The sequence below is a fragment of the Apus apus genome, chromosome 4 (genome assembly GCF_020740795.1).
Source record: "Apus apus isolate bApuApu2 chromosome 4, bApuApu2.pri.cur, whole genome shotgun sequence".
NCBI classification, from domain to species: domain Eukaryota; kingdom Metazoa; phylum Chordata; class Aves; order Apodiformes; family Apodidae; genus Apus; species Apus apus.
In genome coordinates, this window is record NC_067285.1 from 109,140,810 (window position 1) to 109,167,550 (window position 26,741).

The following is a 26,741-nucleotide window of genomic DNA, read 5'->3' on the forward strand; positions in this document are numbered from 1 at the left end:
ACTTTTACATTATACAGAAAACAAAGTCACACTGCTCTTCACAACCAATACCTTCATTCTTCCACAAAGCCAGAATGTATTCCTTGGCAGTCATGGGTGTCAGGTATCCTCTCTTCCCTAACTGGCTTTCATCAATACCTGAAAAATAAAAGTATTTCTTAAAATAGATAGATAGATAGATAGATAGATAGATAGATAGATAGATAGATAGATAGATAGATAGATAGATAGAGGAATAAATAAATACATAACAAGAGGTTACTTTCAAATGTTTTTTTGCTTACATTAACTGCTTCCAGCTCAGAGAAGGAGTGGAAATACCTACAAAATATACCAGCTAACATCCACACCAAAATGTCATTAACACGTTTGCTCTGGGGATATGAAACTAACTAAAGAGCCTTCCCAGTATGGAAAAAATAAGCCATTTCTGTGACTAGTGGATATTAACATTAGTCACATTAACACTAATAAGCAATTGAAACAAATCCCAACGTCAACATCTGAAGTGTATGCTTTATTTGATGAATGGTGACCTGAAATCCTTCTTCAAATGATCTCATCCACTGACTAAAACACAAATCAGGAGTCAACCTGCAGCTCACAACACTGAAGTGGGATTCAAGAATTACCAGTGAGGTTAGAATACTCATGAAATACCCAACTGGATGAGACAATAGCAACAGTCAGCAATCCATCTATTATTTAATTAAGCCTGTAAAGTGTCACCTACTTTCTTTTCTGTCTTAACTTCCTTAAGGGGAAATTCTTCCATAAGAGTTAGGATTGCCTGATTTTCTTTCTGAAGTAAGGCTGGTCATCTTCTTCCTAGTTAATTTCGTATCTAGGCCCTTTATTTTAAAAATCAAGCAGAAAATCATCTACCTGTCAAAAATTAAGTGTCCCAAAACCCCATCAGAGTTGACATAGACGATGCTTTTGCACTTTTTTTTCTGACATGACACTTGCAGCTGCAAAAGCACAGAAGTCTCACAAATAAAGACATTTAATGGAATTGGGTACTCCCTACTGCTAAGCTTACTGTTTTTTTATATTTTTATATATGAGTCATAAGCACTTACTGCTAGGAGTCTGTGCACCTCAAATACAGGAAAAGAAGTGCCAACAGATTTTAGTAGAAGACAAACACTTTACCTGCTGGCTCATTCAGAATTCCTTCCTCTCCTGACTTATGGTACACTGTAGAAGGATAGGTTACTGTCAGCTTGCTGTTATGCTCTTTTCTCACTAGTGATCTCCTAGACCTTAAAGGGGAAAACAAACAAACAAACAAACAAAAACACAGAAAAGGCAGATAAAAGTTAATAAAAGTGCTCACAATATTCACAACATTTAACTTCATACCACCTATTTGCTACCCCACACAGTTGAACTTACTTGCAGTTGGGACATTTCTTGGAACTCATATGTGCTTTCCAGAACTGTGCTATCAGTTTGTTTCTACACTCACATACATTTTTTACCTGATAAAAAACAAACAAACAAACAACAAAACCTTAAAAATAATTTAAAATGTCTGATATGAAGAATTTATTAAACATGACATAATTAATGTTAACTATCAACATGAACATTAGTAGCAATACACAAGCATCCTTGGACTGATTTAATTCATGCCTTAATCTCTAGTGTTCTTCCATCATCCTCCCTTATTTGCTGGAAACACAGAACCCCCAAGGCTCATCATGCTCCTTTTAAAATATAGTTCATAAATAGACTTTAATTTTAAAGTCACTACTGAATTTTAAAGCTTTTCTGTAACGATGATTAAAGAAGTTAGAAGATACAACAAAATAACTTCGTTAGACTGCTCATGAAGGTATGATTTACATACACACACAGTGCTTAAGGTTAGTTTTGGAACAAGTGATTCAGGAATTAAACCTGACATAAACAAATCTGTTCTAATATGTTAGATCTTTAAGCATCTTCTTCACTAGTATTTTTCTTTTACTAACAGTAACATTAAAATGGAAATCAGAACTCAGTTACATAACTCCAGCTAAAAATTTCACTGTAATTCTGCAAACTTGCTGGATGCATGAGCTCTCAAAGATGTTCTGCACTTCAAAACAGCTGAAGCATCACAGAGCGAAGTACCAACATTTGTAAGTTATGTACTGACAACAGTATCAGCTCTATTATTTACACCATCAAAACATTTCCCTACATAAAGTGTGTCTTCCAGAAACCTAAGAGTTACACTAACAAGAAATAAAATCTTTTAAAGTTTAATTTCAGATATTTCACCCAGAAATCCCTCTAGATAGAGCACAGTTCAGAACTCACAGGATAAAATCTAGAGTCTGCACAGTCAAAGACAGACTTTCATCCCCACATTACTATTTTAAGAGGATATTTTAAGAGGACAGAAACCTCAGATCTCAGGAGAAGTGCTGCTGGTACTTACATTTGAACACTGATCTCTTATTTGATGACTTTGCAATATTTCCTGAACGTGGCGATTTAACTCTTCTTCAATTTCTGAACCTGTTGCATCTGCACATTGCTCTAAATACTAAAAGAAAGAGAATGAAAGAAATTGGGATAGCTGCATAACTACAGGGCTATCAACTCAAAAAATAATGGAGAAATACACTGTACTTGCCCTGTTCAGAATGACTTCAAGATCATGGACAGCATGAAGCAACCCTTTCTCCAGAACCTTCAGCTGGCTTAGGAGTAAGTGAACCACAGCTCGTGTACATGTCAGCATGTGACAATTTAAACAAGAACCTCGAATTAGAAGGTATAATTTCTGGGGAAAAAAAAGGGGTAAAAACATGTTACCCTGCTAAATTTACTAGTTTACATAGTACGCAGGTCGATAGATTTGTCTTAACTTAAAAAAAGCACTACTGTAATTGAGAAATTAGACTAATTGTTAAATTTAAAAAATAAAGAATTTGCAAAAAAAAATTACTTTTTCATCCACACAAACTCATATGCAAAGCATGATCTGCAAACATAGCAGAGAAAGGAAAAGCCCATCCTAACTACAGCAAGTCTAGCACCAAGACTGCTCTCACACAGCACTGCAATTTGTCCCATAAAGGACCATATGCTACCCAAAAACACACAAGTAAATCAAAACTATCAATGTCCCTCAAGATTCTTCATGCAACCACGTTCTACTCAAGCTTTGGGAAAATATCAGTGTTTTTGTTATTCAGTACAGCTCTGCACACAACTTGCCCTAGCTTCTCCCAGCACCAGTGGCCTGAGGGCTAGGAACTCCTGCTCCATGATTTTTACTCCTTGGAAGTGTTTTACTTTAAAGGTGGCTCAGCACTGGAAATGGGATGGACTTCACCTAACTTCAGTCATCTGAAAGTGAGATTTTTAGGCTCAATTAATAGCCTGTGCAGGGGCCAGCTACTGTAAACAGGGAGACTTAGCACCACAGGAGGGAAATTCATCCCAGCTCAGATTCCCGATACAGGTGAGATGATTCTTCCTCTGCAAATAGCTCTTTCCAGAGCTAAAAAGTACTGATCAGATTACACACCTAACTTTCAAAGGACCAAAGTCAGGCAAATCCTACCCTTATAGACAGAAATCCTTTCATATTTAAAATATGACCCTTTGAAAAAACACCCACATGAAGCACTTGGAAGAAACGTGCAGTTTGACAACCACTAGTAGCTTCTGAAACAAGTTTTAACACATCCCAAGAGATGCACACCAAGTCAGATCTCTGCTCTACATCAGGTATCTCACATATCATGTACATCCAACAGCTATAAAGGTATGAGAGGCACAGGTGTCTGACTTTCAGATGCAGGAAGTCTTCTTAACAACCTTTTTGGTTTTTATTAAAATGGACTTATATAGAGCTTAGCATTTTTCAACTCCCTGCTGCTGCCAAACTTAACAATACTGTATTATTTCATTTATTCAGCACACACACTATGTCACTCAGCATAATGCTGGATAGGTTGTTGGGTCTTATCCACACCAATCCAGTTTTCTGCAATAAATGACTCTGGAATAAGAGAGGACCTACTGGGCAGAATGTACAAACACTGCTATTCAGAGCTAAAACAAGCCCTGAATGTCCAGGAAGGATAAAAGCCCTAGGATAAAAGTAAGCAGCTGTTCCTGTAAGCTTGTAGTAGCCATTTAAAATAAATAACTAATAAATTTCACTGTGCCATCCATTTAATTAAGGCACGAGACCATGCATTAGGTCTTAAGAGTTTTGTGATCAACATTTCTCCTCGTTTGTCAATACTGAGTAAAATAATAGTTACAACAAAGTGTATGTTTTACAAAAGTCTAAGTAATCTACTTGTATTGAACTATCATGACATAACAAAGGTTTTCTACTACACTTGCTGTTATTACACTTAAGAGATAAAATTCAGTTCTTGGCACCTTGGTGATTCTCAAGGACTACTCTTGAGCACCATCACCCATTTCAACAGCAAGACAATAATTAAGCATAACATACATCAAAAAACAGAGGGTTGTAGACAGTCAGGGGCAGTTCTATATGACCAAAATGACCAGGGCAGTTGCTGAAGTTCTGCAGGCAAGTTTCACACACTTCTTTGGAGTCTGGAGGTCCCAAAGCCAAGTCGTACAGTCCATTAACAGCTGGATTCCCCATATTATCCAAATACTGAGGATTTGTTATGGGTTTAACACTCAGTTTCCTGAAGTTGAAAGAAAAGGACAAATCAATGGCAGCACACAACCACCTGACATACACTTAAATGGTACAACTGGCACTGACGTTCAGCATCAGTGACTTTTTTCATGGAGGAAAACATCTTTTTGAGGGCACCTTGTGCGCACAATGGGAATTTCTGCAAAGCCGGCTTAATTGTCTGAATACAGTCACTCCTACTACGGCTATTTCTTCTACATCTTTAGCCATCCCATAAGGAAGACAAGCGGTTTTGTCTGTGCATCCTCTCAAGCCGCGGGACGAGCAGAAAAACAACAGGAGCACCTAGATGAGGACAGCTGCAGGCACGCAGCTTCTACACCGTGAAACCCACTGCAACGAAGACCCGAGGGCAGCGATATTTATGCTGGGGTTAAAACAGCCGAACACCTTCCCCTCGCTGAAATCGGACTGGCTTCATCCAGGCTGGGACGGGGCCTGCTGGGGTGCAGGGGGTGGGGGTACCCCCTCAGGGTAACCCCCCAAAAGCGGCACAGCCTTCACCCCTGCTTAAAGCCAGACTGAGCTGCACGCCTTTGCCCCAGGAAGCAGATGGAAAAGGCCACGCTGCTCCCAACTTGCCGGCGAGAGGCTCTTCTGAAAGGGCCGGGGCCACCTCCCTGTCCCCTCACAGACCATCTCTCCCCCAGCCTTCCCCTGAAGCCCACACAAGGAACCCTTCCTCGCCTCCCTCCGGCCATCCCCACATCTCCACGACCTCCAGCGGCCCCAAGCCACCTCACGGGGCTGAGCTTCCCACACAGAGCCCAGCAGCCCCCCCAACTCTCGGCAAGCAGGGGGGGGGCTCAGCCCGCTGCCGCCATCCCAGTGACGGATGAGGGCCACGGCGCAGCCGAACTACATGTCCCGGCAGGCCCCGCGCCTACAGCCCGCAGAGGGACGGCGGCGCCCCGGCGCAGAGCACGCCGGGAGTTGTAGTCCTCAAGAGCGGAACGGAAGGAAGAGGGAACAGGACAAGCCCGCGATCCTCACCTGATCTCCTCGGCTGTGTACATCCCGAAGGAGACCCCCACCAGCCGCCGCCACGGCACCACTTTGGGCGGCCTCATGGCGAAGGAGAGAGCCTTCCCCGGCCGACGCCTCGCTCCGCTCTGCGGCAGGAGGCGCTGCGCCACGGGCAGCACCACGCGGCGGGGGAGCGGGCGGCAGCACTTCCGCGGCGGGCCGGCGTCACCTCCCCTGGGCCGCGGGACCGCCCTCCTTTCCCGCCGGGCTTGGCGGGGCGGGGCGGGCGGCATGGCGGCGGGGCGGCTGGCGGGCAGCGCCTGGCGCCGAGCGGTGTCGCTGAGCGGGCGGTGCTGCCCGCCGGGCGGGAGGCGAGAGCGCGGCGGGTGAGGAGGCTGCGGGGCTCCCTGCGCGGGAGCCTCTGAGGGACCGGGGGGCGGTTGGGGCGGTTGGGGGGGGGTGTTGAGGCGGGAAGGGCCGCGCAGGCGCAGTGGGTGCCCGCGCAGCGCCGTCTCGGGCGGCTGAGGCGGGCACGGTGGGGGTGAGGGGACCCCTCTTTTGATGGGGTTGTTTTCTTCCCCCCCCTCCTTTTTTGGTGGGCTGTGCGTCCTCGGGAGCCAGGTTTTTGAGCTGTGAAGTGATTCCTTAGCGGTGAATGGCAGGAAAAAGGAGAGGAAGAGGGGGGGGGAGGGGGTTGCTCGCAGGGTGTGCCTCAGGTGGGAGCGTCCCAGCCGCTCTGTAGGCAACGTGGCAATAATCCCAGAGGGGTAAAATCGCGGCTGGTGGGTTTACGTGACATACGGGAACAGCCAGAATGACCGCAGGATCGCTGTAGAGCCCAGAGGTGCGAATGAGCAGCGTTTCCCTCAGGGTCAAGGTCAGTGTCGCAGCACAGACGAAGGCCCCATGGCAGTAAAGCTTTTGTGTGAGCTTGTGTTAGCTTGTTTCCTGAGGAAAAAAAGTAAGCATCGTAAGCTCTGATCTGTGTTAGAAGCAGTAAATTGTGAGCGATTATCAGACAGAAAATCCTAGAGCAGTTTGGGTTGGAAGGGACCTTAAAGACCAGGACCAACCAAAGATCAGTGTCAGCACTGCTGGGGTCTAAAATATTCCTTAGAAGGTGCTGCTTTCAGCTAGGTCCTGCCCCTAAAACCCAAAGCGTTTTCTGATTTATGCTCAGTATTTTTATTTCTAAGATGCGGTAATTGATGAAAGCTACTTGAAAATAATTAGATGGCCAAAATGAAAGGATTACAAATTTTATGCTGTACGGTTTTCTGTGTGTATCACTTCTTGTCTCTTGAAATCAGGGCTTTTAAGAGAAGCATCAGGTACAAGTTTTATTATATTTTTGGAGCAGCAGTAATAATAGTGCAACATTCCAAGTTGGTTTTCTCATCTAATCTTTTAGTTAGCCAGAATTTCATGAATTTGCTTCTGCTGTGTTAATGTGACTATGATAAATTCAAAGCTCTGGTTGGTTTACAGGTCCTCTTCTAGTACTACAGCTCTTGGGAAGACTCTGGACAATTCAGAAGGTATGAAGTCTTAATTACTAGTTTCTTGCGTATGTTTTTTAATCTCAGGAGATAAAGAGGACAGGAATACCCTCATTACCCTCCTTGGATTTTCTTTTCCCCTGTCAGAAAGGTTTCCTGCCTTCACTTGCCCTCCCCACCAGCCAGCTCTGTGCTCTGAATGAACTGGGTTATCCAGTTTCATGACTTGTCTAGTTGCTCTTTGAAGTGGAACAAACTATAAAATAAAAACAAGGAGTTTTCCACCTTAGTTCTGAGAGTTTCCCTCACATTCTTGCTTCTCTGAGCCCCTTACCATATTTCTGCTATGAGTTTTGTGAGAAAAGTAAGCTGGGATGCCTGGAGCTCTCTGCACATGGGAACAAGTTCCTGCCAGTCGGTAACAGCTCATGGAAGCATCAACACACAGGTGGTGGGAAAAGTGCCTCTGCAACCCTGGCTCTGGGGGATGTAATGAGGAGGTCCCACATGCTCCTCTGTGAAGGAATTTCAACCTGTAGCTGCTTCTTTTGGTATTACAGAATCATGGAATTGTTGGAGTTGGAAGGAACCTTTAGAGATCATCTAGTATTGTCCTTTTTCTTTTTTCTTCTTTGGGAAATCTGGGCAGAGTGACCTATGGAGTGGAAGGAACTAAGAAGTTGGTGTCAGGCCATTGGAGCAGGAACATGAGAGGGCACCTGGCTACAGTATTGAGGCAGGCTGAGATGGCAAACTTCAAATGAGAGGACTAAGAGTGGGAAGCCAAGGGACTGGGAAAGGCTAGGGCTCAAGCGAGAAGATACAGGATAAAGGTGATTGAAGAAGGTTGGATGGGTCATCTCGTTGAGGGTACAGTGGGTACAGTCTCTCAGGTTTGTTTGCCATAGGCCCCTGATCCTGTTTTGACACAAGACTTAAGCTCCCTGTCAGCCTTTTCTGTTACCATTCCAGTGAATTGTGGCCTACATCAGGCTGTTGTTTTTAAGTCTTTGCTTTTGTACTTTCAGTTGGATCAGCTTAATTCTTCAGTTGTCATGAGCTCAGGGTTTCCTTTGAACATCTCTTGGTTTCTAATAATAATTTTAATACTGTTTCTCATAGTTACTCAGGAAGAAATTGTGCTCCCACGCAAGAAAACCTGGTGAGTGTTTACTGCTGAACATGTATATTGACCTGGAATAAAATTTTTGGTCAGCTGAAACTAGTTTGTTTGCCCAAGTTGAAAATTCAGGTTGTTGTATTCCTGGATTTAATGTCCCACTAGTGGCTTTCCTGCTGACTCGGAGCTCTGGGAATATGTTTGGCTCTTAATCTGTGCAGAGTATCTGTTCCTGGCCTTTATTTTAGAAACAGTTAAGAGAACTGAATTTGTAAGTGTAGCTCTGTTTCTTTGTAAAAGATCACATTCCTTAGAGTTTTGTAAAATGAAGTTTATTTGGCTGTCTGCATGTAGGTGTGTTTCTCTCAGAGATAAAAAAAATTAAAAAATTGACCATTGATAGTTAGCTGAATAAATTCTGTTTAGAAATTAGGTGGCTGAACAAAAGCTACTTTGTAGGAAGCACTTCAGATGGAATTGCATGACTGGGTAGGAAAAACTTAAGTGTACAGCCAAATGGTGTCTGCATGTACACCTAAAATCAGACTTCCTTCACCTATAAACACTTTCTGTGGCCTTCCCTTGTTTGCTTGAAACTTAACCGAAGTTTTAAGGAAGCTGAATTTTCCCTCCCTTTGCAAAAAGTAGTATTTTCTAAGTGCAGCAAGCCCACTATTTCCTAGAACTGGAAACCTTTACAGGCCAGGAAAATCCTGTGCTTGTTCTGCACACAGTGTAACACTCAGCATTCAAGGTCTGCAACCGAGCAGTAACCAAAGCTGCTTTATGTTTAGGGACAAGCTGGCAGTTCTTCAGACATTGGCTTCTACTGTGAAGAGGGTAAGTAGTTCTGCTGATCGTGTGAACAGGTCAGGTTGTCCACCTCATGCAATAGTTGTACTTCTGCTTTGGCCCTAAGTGAAAGATGGGACTTTTACATCCATTTTTTACAGGGTTTTCACTTTAGTTCAACACGTTTTGCTGTGTTCTGAAAGCCTCCTGCTAGTGCTAAGAGAGAGCTACAACTAGCAGTGAAAGCTGTAAGATTCCAATAAAGCTAATACCAGATCAGGTCCTTTTAACAGTTCAGCTTCCCAATCCAGGCTGCCTCTTCCCTTTTTCAGTCTGGAAAGTAAGCCTTGCAGAGAGCCATCGGTATCTACTTTTGTTAGGCAACAATTATAAATTCCTTGATGCCATTCCTTAATCCTGTCCTGAGCTCTGGAAATTGAATCTCATCCTGCAAGTCCCCTCAGCTCCCCTGAGACTGTTATAGTTGGGGTCCTGCTTGCTTTGCAGGGCACATTATGGCTTGTTGTATTATAGGAAGGACCCTTTTGTTGTCACTGTGTAAGCCTGAATGTGTATGTATAATGGAAACGCTTTTTTTTCCACTATTTCCAAACACAATAAACCTTTTGAACAAGAGGAGCTTTTGTCTGGTGGGCATCACTGTGCCTTGAATTCCATGAGGCAGTGTGATATGCATGCAGGATGCCTGTGTCCATAACTATAAATGTTTCAGCCCTGTGTTCTCCTTCCTGCAGGACCCTACTGCTGCTCATTATATGTTCTACGATGACCCTTACCTTATGCCAAGAAATGCAGCCAATTCTGTAAGTATTTCCTCCCAAATCCTTGAAAGCTCCCCCTCTACCTACCCCTTCATCTAGGCTATGAATACGTTATCTGATTGGAGCCTAGTTTTAATTACAAAAGAAAATGAAGTCACAGGATGTCTTGGGTTGGAAGGGACCTCTAAAGGTCATCTAGTCCAACCTCCCTACAGTAAGTAGGGACATCTCATACTAGAAGAGATTGCTCAGAGCCCCATCAAGCCTGACCTTGGATGTCTCCAGGGATGGGGCCCCCACCACCTCTAGGCAGCCCATTCCAGTGATCCACCACCCTCATATTAAAGACCTTTTTCCTAATGTCCAACCTCAATCTGCCCCTTTCTGGCTTGAAACCTTTACCACTTGTCCTATCATTACATGCTCTTGTGAGCAGCTCTTCCCCAGCCTTCTTGTAGGCCCCTTTCAGGTACTGAAAGGCCACTATGCAGTCCCCCTGGAGCCTTCTCTTCTCCAGACTGAACAAACCCAACTCCCTCAGCCTGTCTTCATAAGAGAGGTGCTCCAGCCCTCTGCTAATTTTTGTGGCCCTCCCCTGGACAAGTTCCAACAGGTCCATGTCCTTCTTGTGCTGGGAGCTCCAGAACTGGACACAGAACTCCAGGTGAGGTCTCACCAGGGCAGAGTAGAGGGGCAGAATCACCTCTCTCAGTCTGCTGGACACACTTCTTCTGGTGCAGCCCAGGATGCAGTTGGCCCTTTGGGCTACAGCTGCACGTTGGTGGCTCATGTCCAGCTTTTGATCCACTGCAACCCCCAGGTCTTTTTCCACAGGGCTGCTCTGTAGCATGTTTTCCCTCAGCCAGGTGTCAGATTTCTTCCAGAATTTTCTCCTCTGTATTTCTGAATGCATAATGACTAACACTTCTCTCAACAAATCCACCCTGTGCACAGTTATCTCTTCTTCTTGCCCCCATAGGGATGTCCCAGCTGCCACAGCTCTGTTAACATTCCTAAAAGTTAGTGGCTTACCTGCCAAGTTGTTCCATTTCTCCATGTTCTTAGTCTGTTAAATGACTCGTAACTAATTCTTCAGGTCAGGCATATTCAGCCTGTTCAAACTGTGTTTATGTACCTGGGATGTGGATTGTGAGTATGTGCTATTGCAAGTGTTGAGATTTTGTGCTTACAGTTTAGCTAAATTTGAATTAAATGTGTGAATTAAAACACAAGGTCACTTCTGTGTGTGTTGCTACACAAACTACATGTTATCAGTTCAGTGTCCTGGCCAAGCCCCAGGAATTTTATCACAGAGCTTAGGCTTATGGAAATAGTAGTATTGAGATGATAATAGAAAGCAAGGAGGAAAGGAGTCTTCCTCTGGTGTTATCTCTGTATAACATTAAAGAACATGAAGCTGAGGCAGGAGAAAGCAGAACTGCAAATGAGGGCAAGAAGGAACTGCTGTGTGTGATGGTAACTAGAGCGTAGCAGAAGACTGGGAGGTGTGTTGTCACAGATCAGTGATAAGGCTACAAGAAACAGGGGAGGGTCTGACTCTGCAACTTGGAAGAAGAGCAGTGAATGGGAATTGGGTGATGCTCTTGGGAATGAGAAACAGGTAGGGAAACATCTGTGTGTCATACTCTAAAAAGAGAGATGCTTTTGAGCTTGAGGCAGTAGTGCAACATTTCAGATGTGTCTGGTACAGAACTTTGTTCCTTGTCTCAGTAAAGAAGTAGTAACAGGCTTGTTTAAAGAATAGACATTCTTAAATTGACATCAATACCAAAATGTTTACCTGGAATGTTCTCTGGTGTCTATATTTTTTACTAAAAGTTGAAAAAAAAGCATGCTCAGTGTTACAGAACATGTTTTTCCCGACTCTCATCCTTTTAATTGTGTGTTTCTTCACCTTGTTCCCTCTCATTCCTATGCAGCGTCTGTTTGCATTGGCGAAGGAGTCTGGAAGAAATGCTGCAAAATACATGGTGAAGCAGTTTCCTCAGTATTTTGACAAGACTTTAGCAGAGCCCAACGTAGCAGTAAGCCTTTTGCTTTTCATTTTCACTCTTTTTGTGCTTTGCCAGGTGGTAAAATCAGCTGTCAGACTGGGCCAAAATGCACAGGAACAGCTATTTTGCAGGCAGCTATGAAAGCAGCAGTGTATTTATTTTATGTTTCTGAAGTGAACATTTTTTCCTTAGGGTTTGAATATCATATAATGTTCTTTAGATAAAAAAAAATAAATTATGCTTACATGTTGACTTACTGACACGGAAGTGGGAGGTCAGGATGTGTATCCTTCATCATCCAAAGAACTGCTGATTTTAGTCTGGGAGTGTTGGTAAATTATCAAAGCTGTGTACTGGGTGAAGAGTAAACATACTCGGTTAGTGTATTAGCAGTAGTTTAGAGAAGGTTTAAGTGTGTCTAACTTGCACTCTTTGCTTTTAGTGCTTGATGCCTGATACTCTGACACCTCAGATTGAAGGAGTGAGTGAGGAAGCTCTAAAAGAGCGTATCTACCTCAGAAGGGTGAAGGAGTCAGTGGATCTATTTGATCAGCTTGTACAAGCAGGTATGTGGTCACCTGTCAGATTCTGTGATGGAGCTCTCCTTAAATCATGGCAAAAATGTTTTAGTAGCTGGCACAGTCTGTGGAGACAACTTCATGATTATGTTGCTGCCTTTCACAGCTGACTCTGGTCTGATGAAGTGGTTCTCCAGAATTGTTGGGCCCTCCTTACCCACTGCCTGTCTGATGTCACTTTGGTTCTGTGGAGAACAAATGTTTTCTTGATCAAGAGACAGATGATACAGCATTCAGGGTTTTTTCTTCCCTTCCATAGTGGAAGAATTAGTAATGCAGTAGAGTAGGGCCTGTTGTGGGCAGATGCTGTGTGCTTGAGTGATAACCATCCTGCCCACAAAGCCCCTCATGCAGTAATGTATTCGTTGGTATAAGCTGAATTTGTGCTGAGAACTTTGCTGTTGTGTTGGACTGGTATAGCATACCAGCCAAGTGCCCCTTCTGTGGACCTGACCTCTATAAATGAGTCTTTCTCAGCTCTCCTTAATGTTATCCCTGCCATGGATGAATGAGGGGAAAGCAATAGAAGACTGTCACAGCTTCTAAAGGAGGGAAACTTACTGGGAAGATGAGATCTTATATCCACGACAACATGGAAAGGAGATGATTCCATCAAATAGGACTTTTCTTTTGTTGTTTTTAAACTGAGCCACATGAAGTGGTCTTCACAGCAGGGTTTATCCCAGGAGTAGTTATAAAAGGCCCTAGACATTTCAGATGTCTTGTTGGGCTTGTTCTGCTTCACAGTTCTGGCTGCCAGCTGTCACTTCCCTTTTCCACTCAGTCAGGAAAAACTACCATTTCAGTGGCTTCAGTAGAAAAAGAGATACTCTAGTTCAGTGTTAAAATTGTCTCCTGCTGTGAATGGGTTGGTGGAAGTATTAGTGTCACACCCAGGTTTTACAGACTTGATAAAGAATGCCTTTATGTGGAAAGAGAACAAATGGCTTAGCTGGGTGTTCAAAAGTTTTCCGATGTGGCTGTAGAATAGTGTGTTCTTTACTTTCTCTGCAGCTCTTGTATGTCCTCATTTTCTCTAGGTACCTCTGTATCTCTGGAGACCACAAACAGCCTGCTAGATCTGTTATGCTTCTATGGAGATGGAGAATCTTCTCTGGAAGAAGAGAAAGAGCAAAAAGAGGATTTGGAAGAACCAGGGGTATGGAAAAACCTGTTGATCACTATTTATTTCTTTCATGTATAGTGGGGGTGTATCAGAGTGATGTCAAGATTTTTTGTACTGTGACTTCCCTGCCTGGTAGGTGGTGTGAGGTGGGTCAGGTGCAGTATCTAGAGATACAGAGATACAGAAGTTACAAAAATCCTGTGTCTGATCTAGTCACAAAAGTAGTTTCTGTAAAGCTGAACATTGCAGCTGAAACCCCGTTTTGGCTTAGTTCTGTTAAGCTGCATTTAGATAACTGTTTCTCCCTGACAGCTTTGTTTTTATAATTGCCTGCAAAGAGGACCTCTAGTACTTCTAGTGTAGATCAGCTCATTAATTTTCTTTAGTCTGAACCACAATACCTGGATTTCAGTGAAGCTGAGGGCTCTTGTGTGACCTCAGAGTATCAGGTTGCAGGGGACAGTGGTAGATGTGTTGCACAATACCTGTCCTTGGGCAGACTGCTGAAGGAGAAAGGGTTTTACAGAGTGTGTGCTATACTCTAATTATTCCCACCAGCTGCACAAATACAAATAATTTGCCTTGTTACTATGTTAAAAAACACAGTCAGCATTCTTTCTTTTATTGTGTCCTGAACATTTTAATAGAATTAATAGAATTTAATGTAACCCAGTAGAAAAACACCTTTGATGTGTTATAAATAGCTGCTGAACTTCTGTGTAGTCACCAAATCACATAATTTGATGTTTAATCATAACTTTGAACTCTGAGAAACTTAATTCTGCAAAAATCTCTCCAGGTGAACACTTCCGAGCAGAAGGCTCCAAGGAGACAATTCCAGAGAGGTTCACAGTCATTCAGCTCTAGATGGAGGTATAGAAAATGTTGCCAGTATTCATGTGCAGATGCCTTGTGTTTATAAAACAGACTTCAAGACAATTATCAGCCCATGCTGGCAGGCATGTTACTTGTTAAATACATCCATGTTTGCTAATCTTTTAAATTGTTGATGGAAATCTAGTAAGTGATTGTGTTTAGATCAAAGTATCACAAGTAACAAAGGGGCATGGCCCGTTCTTTCGCTAGGCATGTGGAATTGATTTCCTAAAGGTGTATTTTATTGAGTTCTTTCACATTCAGGTTTTTTCTTGATTCTAGGGAGAACAACAATGCTGAGAGGATATTCAAGATAATGCCAGAGAGGAATGCACACTCCTATTGCACAATGATCCGTGGGATGGTGAAGGTGAAGTTGTCCTGCAGTGCTGGGAGGGCTTTTGCCATCATAGATTTGTAGAGATTTTTTATTTTTTGTTTGTTTGTTTGTTTACAGCATGGGGTTTCTGCTAAAGCTTACGACATGTACATAGACCTGCTGAATGAAAGACACAAGGGTAAGTGCCTCCTGCTTCTGCTTTCTGGTCCTGCAAGCCAGAGAAGCCCATTGTTGGGTCCATGAGTATTTGTTTCATGGCGGTGATGATTGGCGCAGGGGTACGGACCTCAGCTAGATCATGGGAGCTGAATGCAAACCTGGTGTTCTGGTGCAGCTGGCATGTGGTTGGCTTACTGGAAACAGGTTTGCATGAGACTTTGCCAAAATCTGAGCCATGTTAGAATTGTTTTCCTTAGAATGTAGGTGTCAGTTAAAATTAATTCTCTTCCATCTTCCAGCTGATGTTCACACCTTCAACGTGCTGATTACAGCAGTCCCATTTCTAAAGGACAGGTTCTTAGAAAGATGGGAATTAGCCAAGGTAAGGAGGTAAAGTGGAAGAGGTGGAGAAGAAAGGGGTAAGAGTGGAGGGGCTGGGTCTGCTTGGTCAGTTGAAACTTCCAGTTGTTAGAAGACTAAAAGTGAGAGTTTTTTACAAAGATTCTAATATCTGTTGCAAAGGGAGTACACTGGTTTAAAGATACAAACTGTTGAGGAGTGAAAAAAGTACAAAATCCAGCCTTGCCCTTGCAGAATGCTTTGCCTTGTTAGAACATTCCTGCTTCAGGAACTTTGTGGACAGAAAGTAATTGGGGAATCATGCTGGGAGATAAGAGCAAACACTTTTACATAAAAACTCTTTGAATTGTAATTCGTAGTTGTGTGACAGAAATAGCATTTTGAGGGGTAGCATTATAGGCTCCAGTTTTAATGGCAGTATGGAAATGTAATGATCTGTAAGGAAAAAGAAGATAAAAATATAAAAATTTCCTTGATATTCTAGGCACAATTCTCCAAGATCAAATATGATGTAATTTTGTAGTCTTTTTTTTTTTTGTCAAATTAATGAAGAATTAGATGGTACTCCCTTAATAGATGATCAGTTGAGGTGAAGTCATTCCCTTGAAGGGTTGAGAAGGATTAGATTGAGGAAATGCTGAACTGTGATCCATAATGTGTCAAGCACTAAAGATTTGGGGATTTTGTTCAAGGTCTTCCTGAATCACATGGTTCAACAAGGGGTGCAACCAAATCTGCTAACTTTTAATGCTTTACTGAAGACCCTGAGAAGGTGTGGTGGCGTGGGCAGAAGTATGTCTCCATTGGTAATAAAGGAAATGGAAGCACTTGATATAGGTAAGAGAACCAGAATGGTTATTTTATGCCAGTGCCACCTCCAGAAGAGTTCAGCAGCAAACACCACAGTAGTTGCAAGGGGAGATGTCCATGGCTTGTGAAAAAACAGCATTTCTCTGCTGTGTTCTGCCTTGACTGTTCCCTTTTGCAAGAGAACTGAGAAAGGAAAGTGTCTTAAGTGCCAAGTTATGGCCACTCAGTGAGCCCCAGTGCCTGGGGATTTCAAACTGAAGCATCATCTTCAGTCTTTGTTCAGTGTTGATTACTAATTAAAATATAGTGGGTGCACTTATCTCCTTACATCAAACAATGAGACATTTTGGTGCTGCATTCTTAGGTTAGGAGCGTGTTTATCGTTATATTTTTACCTGTACTTCTGGCTGCTCAAGGACAGGTGCATGTGCAGTGGGGGAGTGTGTCCTGTCCCACAGGCTCTTTCTCCACTGGGTCTTTACTGTAGTACTGCTCAGTCTGTTAGCTTCCCATACAGCAAGCAGATTTACTTTGCAAGCCACCCAAGCCGGTTCAGGTCTGCAGATCTCCCATCTCTACAGAAACAGCTTTACATCTGGGTGGTTTTTTGTGATGTCAAGTGAAAACATTGCAAAAATGAGAAATGTTGGCATAGCTGATTGGTGTCTTGAAAAGTGTGTTTTGCCCTAGTAACATGCTTGCTGATGCACCAAAAATAGATTAATGAGTAGAATGGAAAGCTAGTCATGAAATATTTTTGCTTTTAATTTAGAGCAGGGAAGCTTAGCATTTCCCCCCTAGCAATATGGTGCTTCAGCTGGTGGTCCACCCTCAGATATCAGCTCTGGTCCAGCGTGAGGGTGGGTGGGAAATGAAATGGTAGAGAAGATTTATGCATGCTGCCTGACTGGGAGGGCTGGAGACTGTGGATTAGAGCTCAGGCACAAAGCTCAGCCAAGAAGGTCAATGTGACTTCAATGTTTTTGCTTTTTAGAACCTAGCCTTGCAACCTATGATCATCTTCTCACGATATTTTATCGAGGTGGTAAGTGCAGTATCAACTTGTCCATGAAAGTGTCCTGTTGAATACCCACTTAAAGTGCTTTCCAGATGTGATGGGTGAAGGCAGCTGATTTATGGATTTAAAAGAGAGCTTCTTACATGTGCAAACCTAACATCTATGCTATTTGATTCTGCTTGGGTGAAGAAGAAGCTGCAGCAGATCATAACCTCCTTTGGGGAGGGAAGAGTCCTTATGTTTTGAGAATGGGCAGAACTGGAAAGAAAGCCCATTTCCTTTCCATTTGTGGCACAAGTTGATAAAGCTCAGTGTCTGTGGAGGCTGAGTGTGACTAAACCACATGTGATTTCATAGACTGTGCCACTTAGAGGGAGGAAATTGCCCAGGGTTTCTGTGTTTGGGCAACAGTTCTGTGCCTTGGAGCTGCCTTGAAATACAACTGTTAGAGGCAGGAGCCCAACTGTTGGAGATCCATTAGCCAAAAATCTGGGCATGGGAAGAGAATAGACACAGTCATACCTCCAGTCCTTGTGTTTTAACAAATATGGAGGAACTGCTCTTGAGTCTCTGGGTTTGGTTGTTAGGATTTTTTCTTGATTTTTATTTTTTTTTCCCTTTCTCATTTGCTGTTGTTGATGAAATGCATTGCTTGTGCCAGCATGACCTTCTAACAGACAAACTTCCAGGCTTGTTGGATTCCTTTCTAGAAAGTACTTCTGTCCTTCTGAATCTGCCCTGTTGTGCTCTGGAAATCAGGGAATAGTAGGACAAATATAGAGCAAATAAAATTGCAGCTGGTGTGGAGCAGCACAAGTAGGGGCACAGGAGAATCTTGTCAATGGTTTGAAATCATGTTGCTTGTTTCTGTTTCTCTATTTTATTTGCAGACTGATGCTCTTCACTGATGAAGTGTTTAGCAAAACTGAGATGTGATGTTGCTTTTCTGTCCTTCCCACAGGTGATCTTAGCTCATCAGGCATCATCTCTGAGGTGTTAGATGATGTTGAAAGGAGGAGCTTCACTCCCCAGGACCCTGACGATGGTACGGACTTCAGTGTATCTGACAATCTACATTGATGAATTTGGGTGAAAAGATACCTGTGAATTTCAGGGAGCTCTGCCCAGCTCAGAAGAATGCACGTGGCTCGTTTGTATCCCTTCTGATACTTTTTGGAGATAAAGAAGGAAAATGCCAGTGCTGGGAAGTTGTGCTGTGGACTGATGCACTGGCTTCTGTGTGGGAGGAGTGTAGCCTGTGTGAAAGAGCATTTGAGCCCCATACGATAACAAACACAAGGCTGTTTTCAAGACTAGTTTAAGGAAGAACATATTCTGGCAGCTACATAGAATGATACCCCTCTGGTGAACAGCAGGTTTTTGTCTTAGTGTGGTGTGAGCTCCTATTCTAGTTCTTCTAATCCTTTCCAGAAAATCACATTAAATAAAACTTCATGCAAAGCTGAAGATCTGGTCTGTAAAAGGGGGCAGATTCTGAGCATCCCACGTCTCACTGGCTCTTTCTGGCATCTCTGGGTACACAACTTTGCCCTGGGTTGTTCATGAGTCTTTCTATATGTACAGAAGTAAACAAAAAAGCTTCAATCTGAAGACAAGTGTGGCAAAGAGGATGTATGCTAAACACCCAAATAACAGAAAAATGTCTTCTCCAACTCAAAAAGTATTTAGTTAGCTTATTACATCTTGGAAGGGGAAGGGAGGTGTATTGAGCACCTGTTTCTGTTGCACGTTCTCTTCCACTAGAGTTAATGGAGAAGGTGAGTGACATGGCTGCCTTCTTTGTAGCCTGCCTGTTAAACAAATACTGCTCTCGTGCACCAAGCAAGAGAATGTGGCTTCTGTAAAAGTCAGACAGATAATCTGCTTAAATCTGTCTCCAGAAGCACAGCAGTGGAGCTGCCTCCAGCACGCTGGCTGGCAAAGCTCCTGCCAGCGTCTCGCATATCAAGTGAGGATCCCTGCTACCTTGTCCAGCTGAGCTAACAACTCGGCTTTCTAACTGAACTTGTCTCTTGTCTTCTGGGTGCCTGGGTTAATGAGCTGCTGTGTGTCTCCTTGAAAGTTTGAAGCTAACGGACTCCATTTTCTCCCTTTCAGCCAACTTCTTTGCCACGGCTATGCAAGTGGTAAGTACCTGTTCCCTGCAGTCAGAATTCCTGGGAGCCCTCCAGCTGTTTCGGACTTGCTAGTGGGTTTTCCAGCCTGTCATACAAGGTTTAGCTCTCAACAGATGTCTGCTGCCAGCTCATGACCTTTGTGAAAGTGAATCTAGGAAGCATGTACTAAGTTTTAAGTTTAGTAGCTGTGAAGGCTCCCTGGTTTGTTGCAGTGCTGTGACCTGAAGGACATCAAGCTCGCCTATCGGTTAAACAGGGCAATGGAGAAGGGAGACAACTGGAAATTCTTGGACATGGATCGGTTAAATGCCTACTGGTGAGTGAAGTGCAGCTTAGCTTCAGTGCCTTGTGTATTGTCAGTGTAAGTACAAACTAGGATTTGAACACTGCTCAGAGGGGTTGAACACCAGCTGGATATTCTATGTGCAGTTTGGGGATTAGGTCTCTTTTAAGAACAGTGGTATTTTAGGATTTGTTTTCAGTTTGTGGCCTTGCCTGAATGGAAATAAAGTGTTGTGGAGTATCAGTTTAGCTTAATACCCATCCAACAGCTATACCAAACAGTTGTGTTTTCTACAGTCGTGTTGTCCACTTGGGATGGCAGCTTAGGACATAATAGCAAAATAGTTTCCAGCTCAGACCTAGCTCTGCATGGTGATGTAGAGAGGTTGTGGTGGAGCAGATGTGTTTAAGGCACCAAACTCCTGTGTAGTTCCCCCATTTGACACTGTAATCAATGGCATCTGAAACATCTTTACCAATGTCTTTAAGTGCTGCAGTTTCTGAACATAATAAAGTACTTGAATGATACTGATTTGAATAAAAGCCTGTTTAGGCGTTGGAACTAGAGATGTTCCAGTAAATTATTTAAAACTAATTATCATCAAAATAAGATGCAGTTTCAGGGGTTGGATGATTTATATGGTCTGACCTTGTTTAACCTGCAAATAAGTGAAGGGAGATTAATAGCTTGGTGTAAGGACATTTTCCCATTTGGTGCACTGGATCAAGTTTCCAGGCTTGTATTGAGAACTTGCACAAGCAACCAGGTTTATTTATTTTACTTCTTAAAGTGGTTCTTAAGCAGAGGTTGCATTTGAGAGATATTCATGTACCTCAAGCCTGGTGTCAGGCAGGGAGATTGCATTATTTAGAGATTTTAGAACACAGTGGTCCACTTCATGCCAATTCTGCCAATTACCTGGTGTCAGCATGAAGTTCTCTCATAAAAAATGTCACTGCTTTTGTAATTGTATGGAGTATTGCAATTATACAGTGAAATGTCCCTGATCTGCAACACCAATCTGATCAGGACCACCATCATTTGTTGATGCTTCTGGATGGTTTGGTTGAATTGGAACATCTTTCCCCTGCTGTAGGTCAAAATTCTTTTCCTTGCTGTGTATGATGGAACAGATTGACACGGTGTTGAAATGGTACAAAGAAATGTCCACTTCGGTAAGTGTGTGGCAGGGCAAGTAGCTCCAAAGCTTTCCTGTGGAGAAACAAAACAGTTACACTTTACTGAAGGGATTCTCTTCCTTCGTCAGCTCTTCTATCCTTCTCCTAAAAATATATTGGACCTCCTTCAAGCACTGGATGCAGCCAACCACTTGGAAGTGATCCCTTCGGTCTGGGAAGGTTAGTGTAGCCACATGGCTCTGTAGGCAGTCTGCTTGGTAGAAGTCAGGAGCAATGTGACCTGGGAGGCAGTTGGAAACTTCCCAGTGCTCAGACTAGCTGTGAGGAGATGCTTTGCTGTGAGGGATGTTATTCCTTAGTGCAGCTGTGGGGATGTTGTGTGAGAAAGGCAGAACTGGCAGCACAGGCTGTCAGGAGATCATGGCTGTGTCACAGGTAAATGTTAGAGTCTTAGCAATCTGAATGCTTACCAGAGAGTAGTGCCTTAAGAGCCCAGGTTTAACTCATTTACATTCTTTGCCTGTTCTTTGCCCCTTAAGGAGAGGAGACAAGAATGCAAATACAGGCTTCAGCACACAGAAAATATCCCAGTCACTGAGGGGACAGGCAGGTTCTTTTAGGGAACCTTTGCAGAGTGATGGCAGCACTAAATGGTAGTTACCATTAAAGCTTTCTCTTCTTAACAGGATTTTTATTATTAGCATAGAATTTATAAACAATAGCATAGGATTTCTGTGTATAAACAGAATACACAGAGTCAGTGTAGTACAATTTGAAAAGCAGGGTAGCACAGAATTTTACAGCACCACTTAGCCTACAGTTTTTCATCACCTGGACCCTCTGCAGGTTGGGTCAAATCTTAACACAGAGTTGGCTGTATCAAAAAATCATAATCTAGCCTTGAAAAACATAAAAGAATACTAGTCACCACCCAGTCCTTGGAGGAAGCAGAGGATGGTGGAGGTGTCCCTGGCCACCAAGGGATCTTGAGTCTTACTGTCCAGCAGCATTTCTGGTCCAAGTTCCCACTGAGGACGTGTAGCTGCTTGGTTTTATAACAGTGTTCTGTGTGCTGTTAGCTTTCCTGCATGGGACCTTCAGGGCCTGATAAGGAGGGGAAAGGGAACTACTATGTGACCTCCTCAGGCACTGAGAAGGGCTGTGTGCATTACAAGGTGGCTCTAGTTATGCTGACCATATTACCAGGAGTTGGGAGCAGGGGTTAACTGTTACACCCACTAACTACTGCCTTTCCCTAAACAGATATGAAACAGTTGGGGTTTAATAGAAGACAGGACCTGTTGGAAGAGGTGTTGTCTTTGATGAGCAGGGAGCAGCACCCTGAGGAGGTAAGGAAGCTGCTGTGGTTTTTATCCCTGGTAGGCAGCTGAGCACCACCCCTCCCCAGGGGGATGGTGAAGAGAATTGGAATGGTAAAAATGCAAAGACTCATGGGTTGAGATGCAGACAGTTTGATAAGTAAAGCTAAAGCTGTGCAAGCAAGCAGAGCAAAATCAGGAATTCATTCACTGCTTTCCTTCAGCAGGCAGCTGTTCAACCATCTCTAGGAAAGCAGTGCTCCATCACAAGTAGTGGTTACCATCCCTCTGGATGTCCCCTCTTTCCTTCTCCCAGCTTTTATTGCTGAGCATGACATCCTATGATATGGAATGTCCCTTTGATCAGTTTGGGTCAGCTGTCCCAGCTGTGTCCCCTCCCAGCTCCTGCACCCCCAGCCTGCTCACAGGAAGAGCAGGAAAGGCCTCGACTCTGTCAGCACTGCTCAGCAATAACTGAAACCTCCCTGTGTTGTCAACACACTTATCATCACAAATCCAGCACCATACGAGCTCCTGTGAAGAAATTTAACTCTATCCTAGCGAAAATCAGGACAGAAGCTCAGTGAAGAGAGTACAGAGCTCTCCCCATTTCTGTGTGCAGCATACAGACTGTATTTTAAGTGCTGGATTATTGTCCCTGGTTGGTCTAAGAGGTCTGGTTCCACTGCATGTGCCATTACAAATTTCCAGATCTATATGAGTTTATCCAGGCCCTCTAAGCCCTTAGGATTGTCTTGAGCCTGTAGAGAAACCTCAGATCAACACAGCAGAGGATCACTTCTTCATCAGGGGTTGGAAGAGTAATCCAGCCACATCTGTGGGGAAGTACATGGCAGAATTCCAGGATTTTTACCAAAGATGTCATTTCAGTAACTAGCTTCTCAAGCTTAGGAGGGTTAAAGGCTTATCTCTGCTCCAGAGGGACAGCTGTCCCTGCAGAGCTGCCTTGGAGCCTGCCTTGTGGGGACACTTGTCCTGAAAGAAGTGAGAGGTGTTTCTGCTGTGAATTCCCAAATCTACATCCCATATGGGGCAGACCTGTTAGGTCTGTGGGAGGAATTGCACTGCAAGGATGTGTTAATTCTTGAGGTTTGGGGACTAATAGCACAATCTTTTCACAGATTCAGCTGGCATTTGCCAAGTGTGCTGAAGACATCAAAGCTGTCCACGAGCAAACAGGGAGGGAGCAGGTCCCCTTGGAATGGACAGGCAGTGCCCTGGGCCGTGTTGCTGTGTTGTTTTCCAGGGCTGGGAGAACCCAGGATGCTTGGTAGGTGTGTGGCTGTCAGGAGCTCTTGGCTTGCTGACACTGTAACCCAAGGCTTCATCACAAAAATCAAAAGCTAGTGACTGATTGTCTTGGAATGCTGGTGCAGACAAAGGGAGGGGAAACATCCTGCTGAGGATGTGATGGGCTTCTTTCCTTCATATTATTGTTCAGTCTTCGCACCAAGTTACAGTTGTCCTAAAAAGGGTTTAGAAGTGAATGTAGTAACTGGCTTAGAGCCTCATACAGCTGCAAGGCAGGGTTTGATTATCCCTTCCCTAAGCACTGCTCATTTCCTACAGCTTCCCATTGTCTGATTTTTTAGAACTTTGTGGAATTCAAACTGTCAAAGAGATTGAATAGTTTTAAGTAAACTTTTACTTAGAATTAAACCTAATTAAAACTCCAAAGAGAATATTTTTAGAACTCCCCAGAAGTTAGAATTTTCTGACCTACACACTCAACTAAATACTATTTAAAATCTCTAGCCTCCAATTTCAGGTTCTGAGCTATTTTCTGTTATAGATGCTCTCTTTGCACTGATTCATTTGAAAAAAAGCAAGTGGCAAATACCTTTCTAAAAATATGTAGCATTTTAAAGTAAACTTGCCACCAGCTACACTTGTAATTTTTTTCTGCACTACTTAAGGTATTTTGGGTTAAACTGATCACTTTTGTTAGCTGATACAGATTGCATCTGTGAGTTCATGGCATGGGATCTGTTTCAGATTTATGGGGAAGATGATTTCATAAAATGAAGATTGTCTGTGTTTCTGCAAGGGCTTATCCAAGAGATTTAATCCCTGTCTGTTCCTGTGATTTAGAGTTTGGGTTTGTTGAGGGGTTTTTTAATTATTATTTTCTTTTGAACAGGAACATGATGGAGCGTTTCCAGAAAATCAATAGGATTCCCACGTGAGTACTTCTAGCTTCTGACTTCAAGTACTGAGTCTCCCATTGGGCTGAGCTTTTGCATTTCTATGAGAACTGACAGTACTGGTCCATAAATTATGGAGTGTGTGTGTCTGTCCCTGTGAGCACGGGGGGACAGTCTGTCCAACTGATAGGTTTCAAGACCTTGCTGTCCCAAGAACTGTTGGAAATGCAAAGGAGGGGTTTAGGTGTTTGATCCTCAGTATCATGGTAAGTCCTGTGCTGCTGTTCCTTTTACCACTGCCAGCCATGGAAAAAGAGGATGAGGGCCTGATTCAGGGACTGTGAAGAGGGGGAGGCTATTTGGGCTGCTGCTGAGGTGGGGTCCTTCTCCTGAGCAGTGAGCTGCTGCCCTGTTTTTGTGCAAGAAGTACTGCTTTCTGCTAGGACAGGACTTCCCAAGTGCCCCACATCAGTACAGGCTGAAGGCTGAGGTGACATTCCAGGCAGGAGAAGAATTGGACTGGCTGAGTGATCTGAAAATCTGTCACCTCTCCCTCTCTTAAAGCACCTGCTGTAAGTTAATGGCCACCTCAGCTGAGGCCCCATGATCAGTCACTCCGTGTCTTTGCTTTTGCAGTGACCAGGTGATGGATGAGTTCTTGACCTGTGCTAAACAAACCAGTTGCCCGGATGAGGCAATTAAGCTGGTCAAGCTGGCAACGTCCCTCGGCCTCCCTGCAGCTCAGAGGCTTAAGAGCAGAACAGAGAAGGAATTTGAACTCTCTGAAAAGCAGAAGTAAGTTGGAGTACTTCATGTTACTGCTAAAGGGGTCTGGTTGATTCACACTCCCAAAATGGCCCAGCAGGTTCTGATCCCATGCTGTGCCCACCCCCATAGGAGGGAGGGGAGCTTGCCTTGGTGGCGTGAGCCTCATCCACCACTCAGACCTGCCATCACCTTTCTTTCCCAGCAGCTTTCCCTAGCTGGGTCTGGCCACCTAGAAAAGAGTGATTTCAGGCTGATGATAGGAGGTGGTACAGGATGGCCCTGCATGTGGTTCACAGGTTCTGAGGCTTGTGGTCAATCTTCAGTACACCTGGCCAGCCACTGCGGTTCATTGCTGAGCTGCTGCAGCCACGCTCAGACAACAGGCTTATCCTTGAGGGACTAGTTTGGAACCAGTGGTCTGGTCCAAGAGGAATGAATGAATAGAAGTCCAGCACCTCTGACAGCTGGGCAACCACTTTCTGGGCAACTGCAGTGGCCTGCTTTTTCAGAAGGAGGTGGGTGTGCTTCCACCAGATGCTGGTTGTCCTTTTCAGGATAATAGGCATCAGACAGCCCATAATACTCACTTTGGAGAGGGTTTACCCTGTGTTTTGGATCTCTTTTCAAGCAAAAGTCACAACAGGTGACTGATCACTGGTCTGTTTCACATCTGCAGGGAGACATTGGAGAGTATCAGGCCAGACAGTGATAGTGACAGTGACAGCGACAGTGACCGTGAATAGCTGAGCCTCTTGCCTTCCCCTTGGAAAAACTGGGAGCAGGCACCTCCTCCCTGCCAGGAGGCTTCTGTGCGAAGTGGAATCACTGACAGCACAGCTTCTGGGAGGTGCTGCAGCACTGCTGAGCACTCCAGAGCACTGATACAGGACCTGCCTGGCAAGAGGATGTTGTCCTCACTGGAGCAAGCTGGAGCCTGTCCTGTTGGACCCTCTTGGTACCTTCAACCACAGTGTGAGCTATACCAACACAGCCTCTTCTCCACCACCCCCTGCACCAGCTGGGTCCTGCCAGGCAGCAGCAGCACTTGGCTCAGGTACAGGGGGGGCTGCAGTGAGAGGAGAGCAGCTTCCTGGAGGCTGCTCAGCAGGTTCAAGACTTTGACAGCTTGAGCAAGACTTCTCTTGGACCTCCTGTGACTTAAACCTGCACCAGATTGAATTCCTTTCCAGCTAACTTTAATGAACTACTGAAATGTCAAGTTTACTGCAAGTAAGGGAGTATTCATCCCCTGTGGTGTTATCCCTCATCTTTTTTGGTGTTTTGGGACAGGCTTTGGACTGTAGATGTTAAAAAGCTGCCATTTGTACAGAGGAGATGGCATCTAATAAATGGCTGACATTTAAAGAGGACTGTATTCTGATCATTCCAGAGCAAAAACATCCCTGTTGATTACAAAGTGGTGTGGCTGCTCTCTGTGAGGAAGTGCAGTTGGTGCAGATCCTGCAGTTAAAGCTAACAAGGTGACTGGGAAGATGGATGACTGCCTTGTTCCCTTCTCTGCCTTGCAGTTAACAGCACTGTGCTCCTGTTGTCAGCTCGTGGAGGAATTTTGAAAGGGTTGTTTTGAGGTAGCTACCTTGAACAGGTGAAGGTCTTGTTCATGAGAGGATTCAACCATATTCTGGTGAAAAATAGTTAAAAAATTTATTCTCTTTGAAAAAGAAAATCTTGCTGTGCATGATGCTGCAGGACAGGCAAGAGCACTCCAGGGGCAGAAAGCAGCCTCAGGACAATTCAGTAGTGGGTTTGGGAAACAAGTTCCTAGAGAAACTAC

General features: G+C 44.0%; 2 protein-coding genes and 1 non-coding gene across 5 annotated transcripts in view; 2 read left to right on the forward strand and 1 right to left on the reverse strand.

The window, feature by feature from the left end:
- Positions 1–5,858, reverse strand: part of POLR1A (RNA polymerase I subunit A) — a 34,029-nt gene extending 28,171 nt beyond the window's left edge. The window contains exons 1-7 of one of the 2 annotated variants that reach the window (XM_051619527.1): positions 5,687–5,858; positions 4,475–4,679; positions 2,630–2,779; positions 2,432–2,539; positions 1,399–1,484; positions 1,156–1,265; positions 52–138 (exon numbers count right to left, since the gene is read on the reverse strand). In XM_051619527.1, the coding sequence (XP_051475487.1) occupies positions 52–138; positions 1,156–1,265; positions 1,399–1,484; positions 2,432–2,539; positions 2,630–2,779; positions 4,475–4,679; positions 5,687–5,763 (823 nt within the window). In that variant the 5' untranslated portion in view covers positions 5,764–5,858. Of the gene's footprint in view, positions 1–51; positions 139–1,155; positions 1,266–1,398; positions 1,485–2,431; positions 2,540–2,629; positions 2,780–4,474; positions 4,680–5,686 lie in introns of those variants that run through there. The other variant, XM_051619528.1, reaches the window with a different exon arrangement.
- A 71-nt stretch (positions 5,859–5,929) lies between these two features.
- On the forward strand, positions 5,930–26,311 carry PTCD3 (pentatricopeptide repeat domain 3). Of its 2 annotated transcripts, none has more exons than XM_051619539.1 (24): positions 5,930–6,045; positions 7,148–7,197; positions 8,281–8,320; positions 9,073–9,118; positions 9,826–9,894; positions 11,793–11,897; positions 12,310–12,433; positions 13,486–13,604; positions 14,371–14,444; positions 14,730–14,817; positions 14,905–14,965; positions 15,246–15,328; positions 15,999–16,143; positions 17,111–17,161; positions 18,096–18,179; positions 19,253–19,281; positions 19,485–19,588; positions 20,652–20,730; positions 20,823–20,913; positions 21,958–22,043; positions 23,156–23,304; positions 24,175–24,216; positions 24,815–24,973; positions 25,623–26,311. In XM_051619539.1, the coding sequence occupies exons 1-24, from the start codon at positions 5,951–5,953 to the stop codon at positions 25,687–25,689; spliced, it is 2,040 nt and encodes a 679-aa protein (XP_051475499.1). In that variant the 5' UTR covers positions 5,930–5,950; the 3' UTR covers positions 25,690–26,311. The 2 variants fall into 2 exon arrangements, with proteins under 2 accessions (XP_051475499.1, XP_051475500.1); XM_051619540.1 differs by lacking the exon at positions 5,930–6,045 and adding an exon at positions 6,335–6,536.
- LOC127384998 (small nucleolar RNA SNORD94) lies at positions 15,042–15,183 on the forward strand. The gene has a single exon (XR_007889561.1). It is a non-coding gene; the product is annotated as a small nucleolar RNA SNORD94 (small nucleolar RNA).
- Positions 26,312–26,741: the final 430 nt, after the last annotated feature.

Excerpts from the sequence above, each read along its gene's own strand:
- PTCD3 (XM_051619539.1), top strand. The coding sequence starts at position 5,951 with ATGGCGGCGGGGCGGCTGGCGGGCAGCGCCTGGCGCCGAGCGGTGTCG. Across the intron at positions 6,046-7,147 it reads GGGAGGCGAGAGCGCGGCGG|GTCCTCTTCTAGTACTACAG; the intron begins GTGAGGAGGCTG and ends GTTGGTTTACAG. Across the intron at positions 14,818-14,904 it reads TGATCCGTGGGATGGTGAAG|CATGGGGTTTCTGCTAAAGC; the intron begins GTGAAGTTGTCC and ends GTTTGTTTACAG.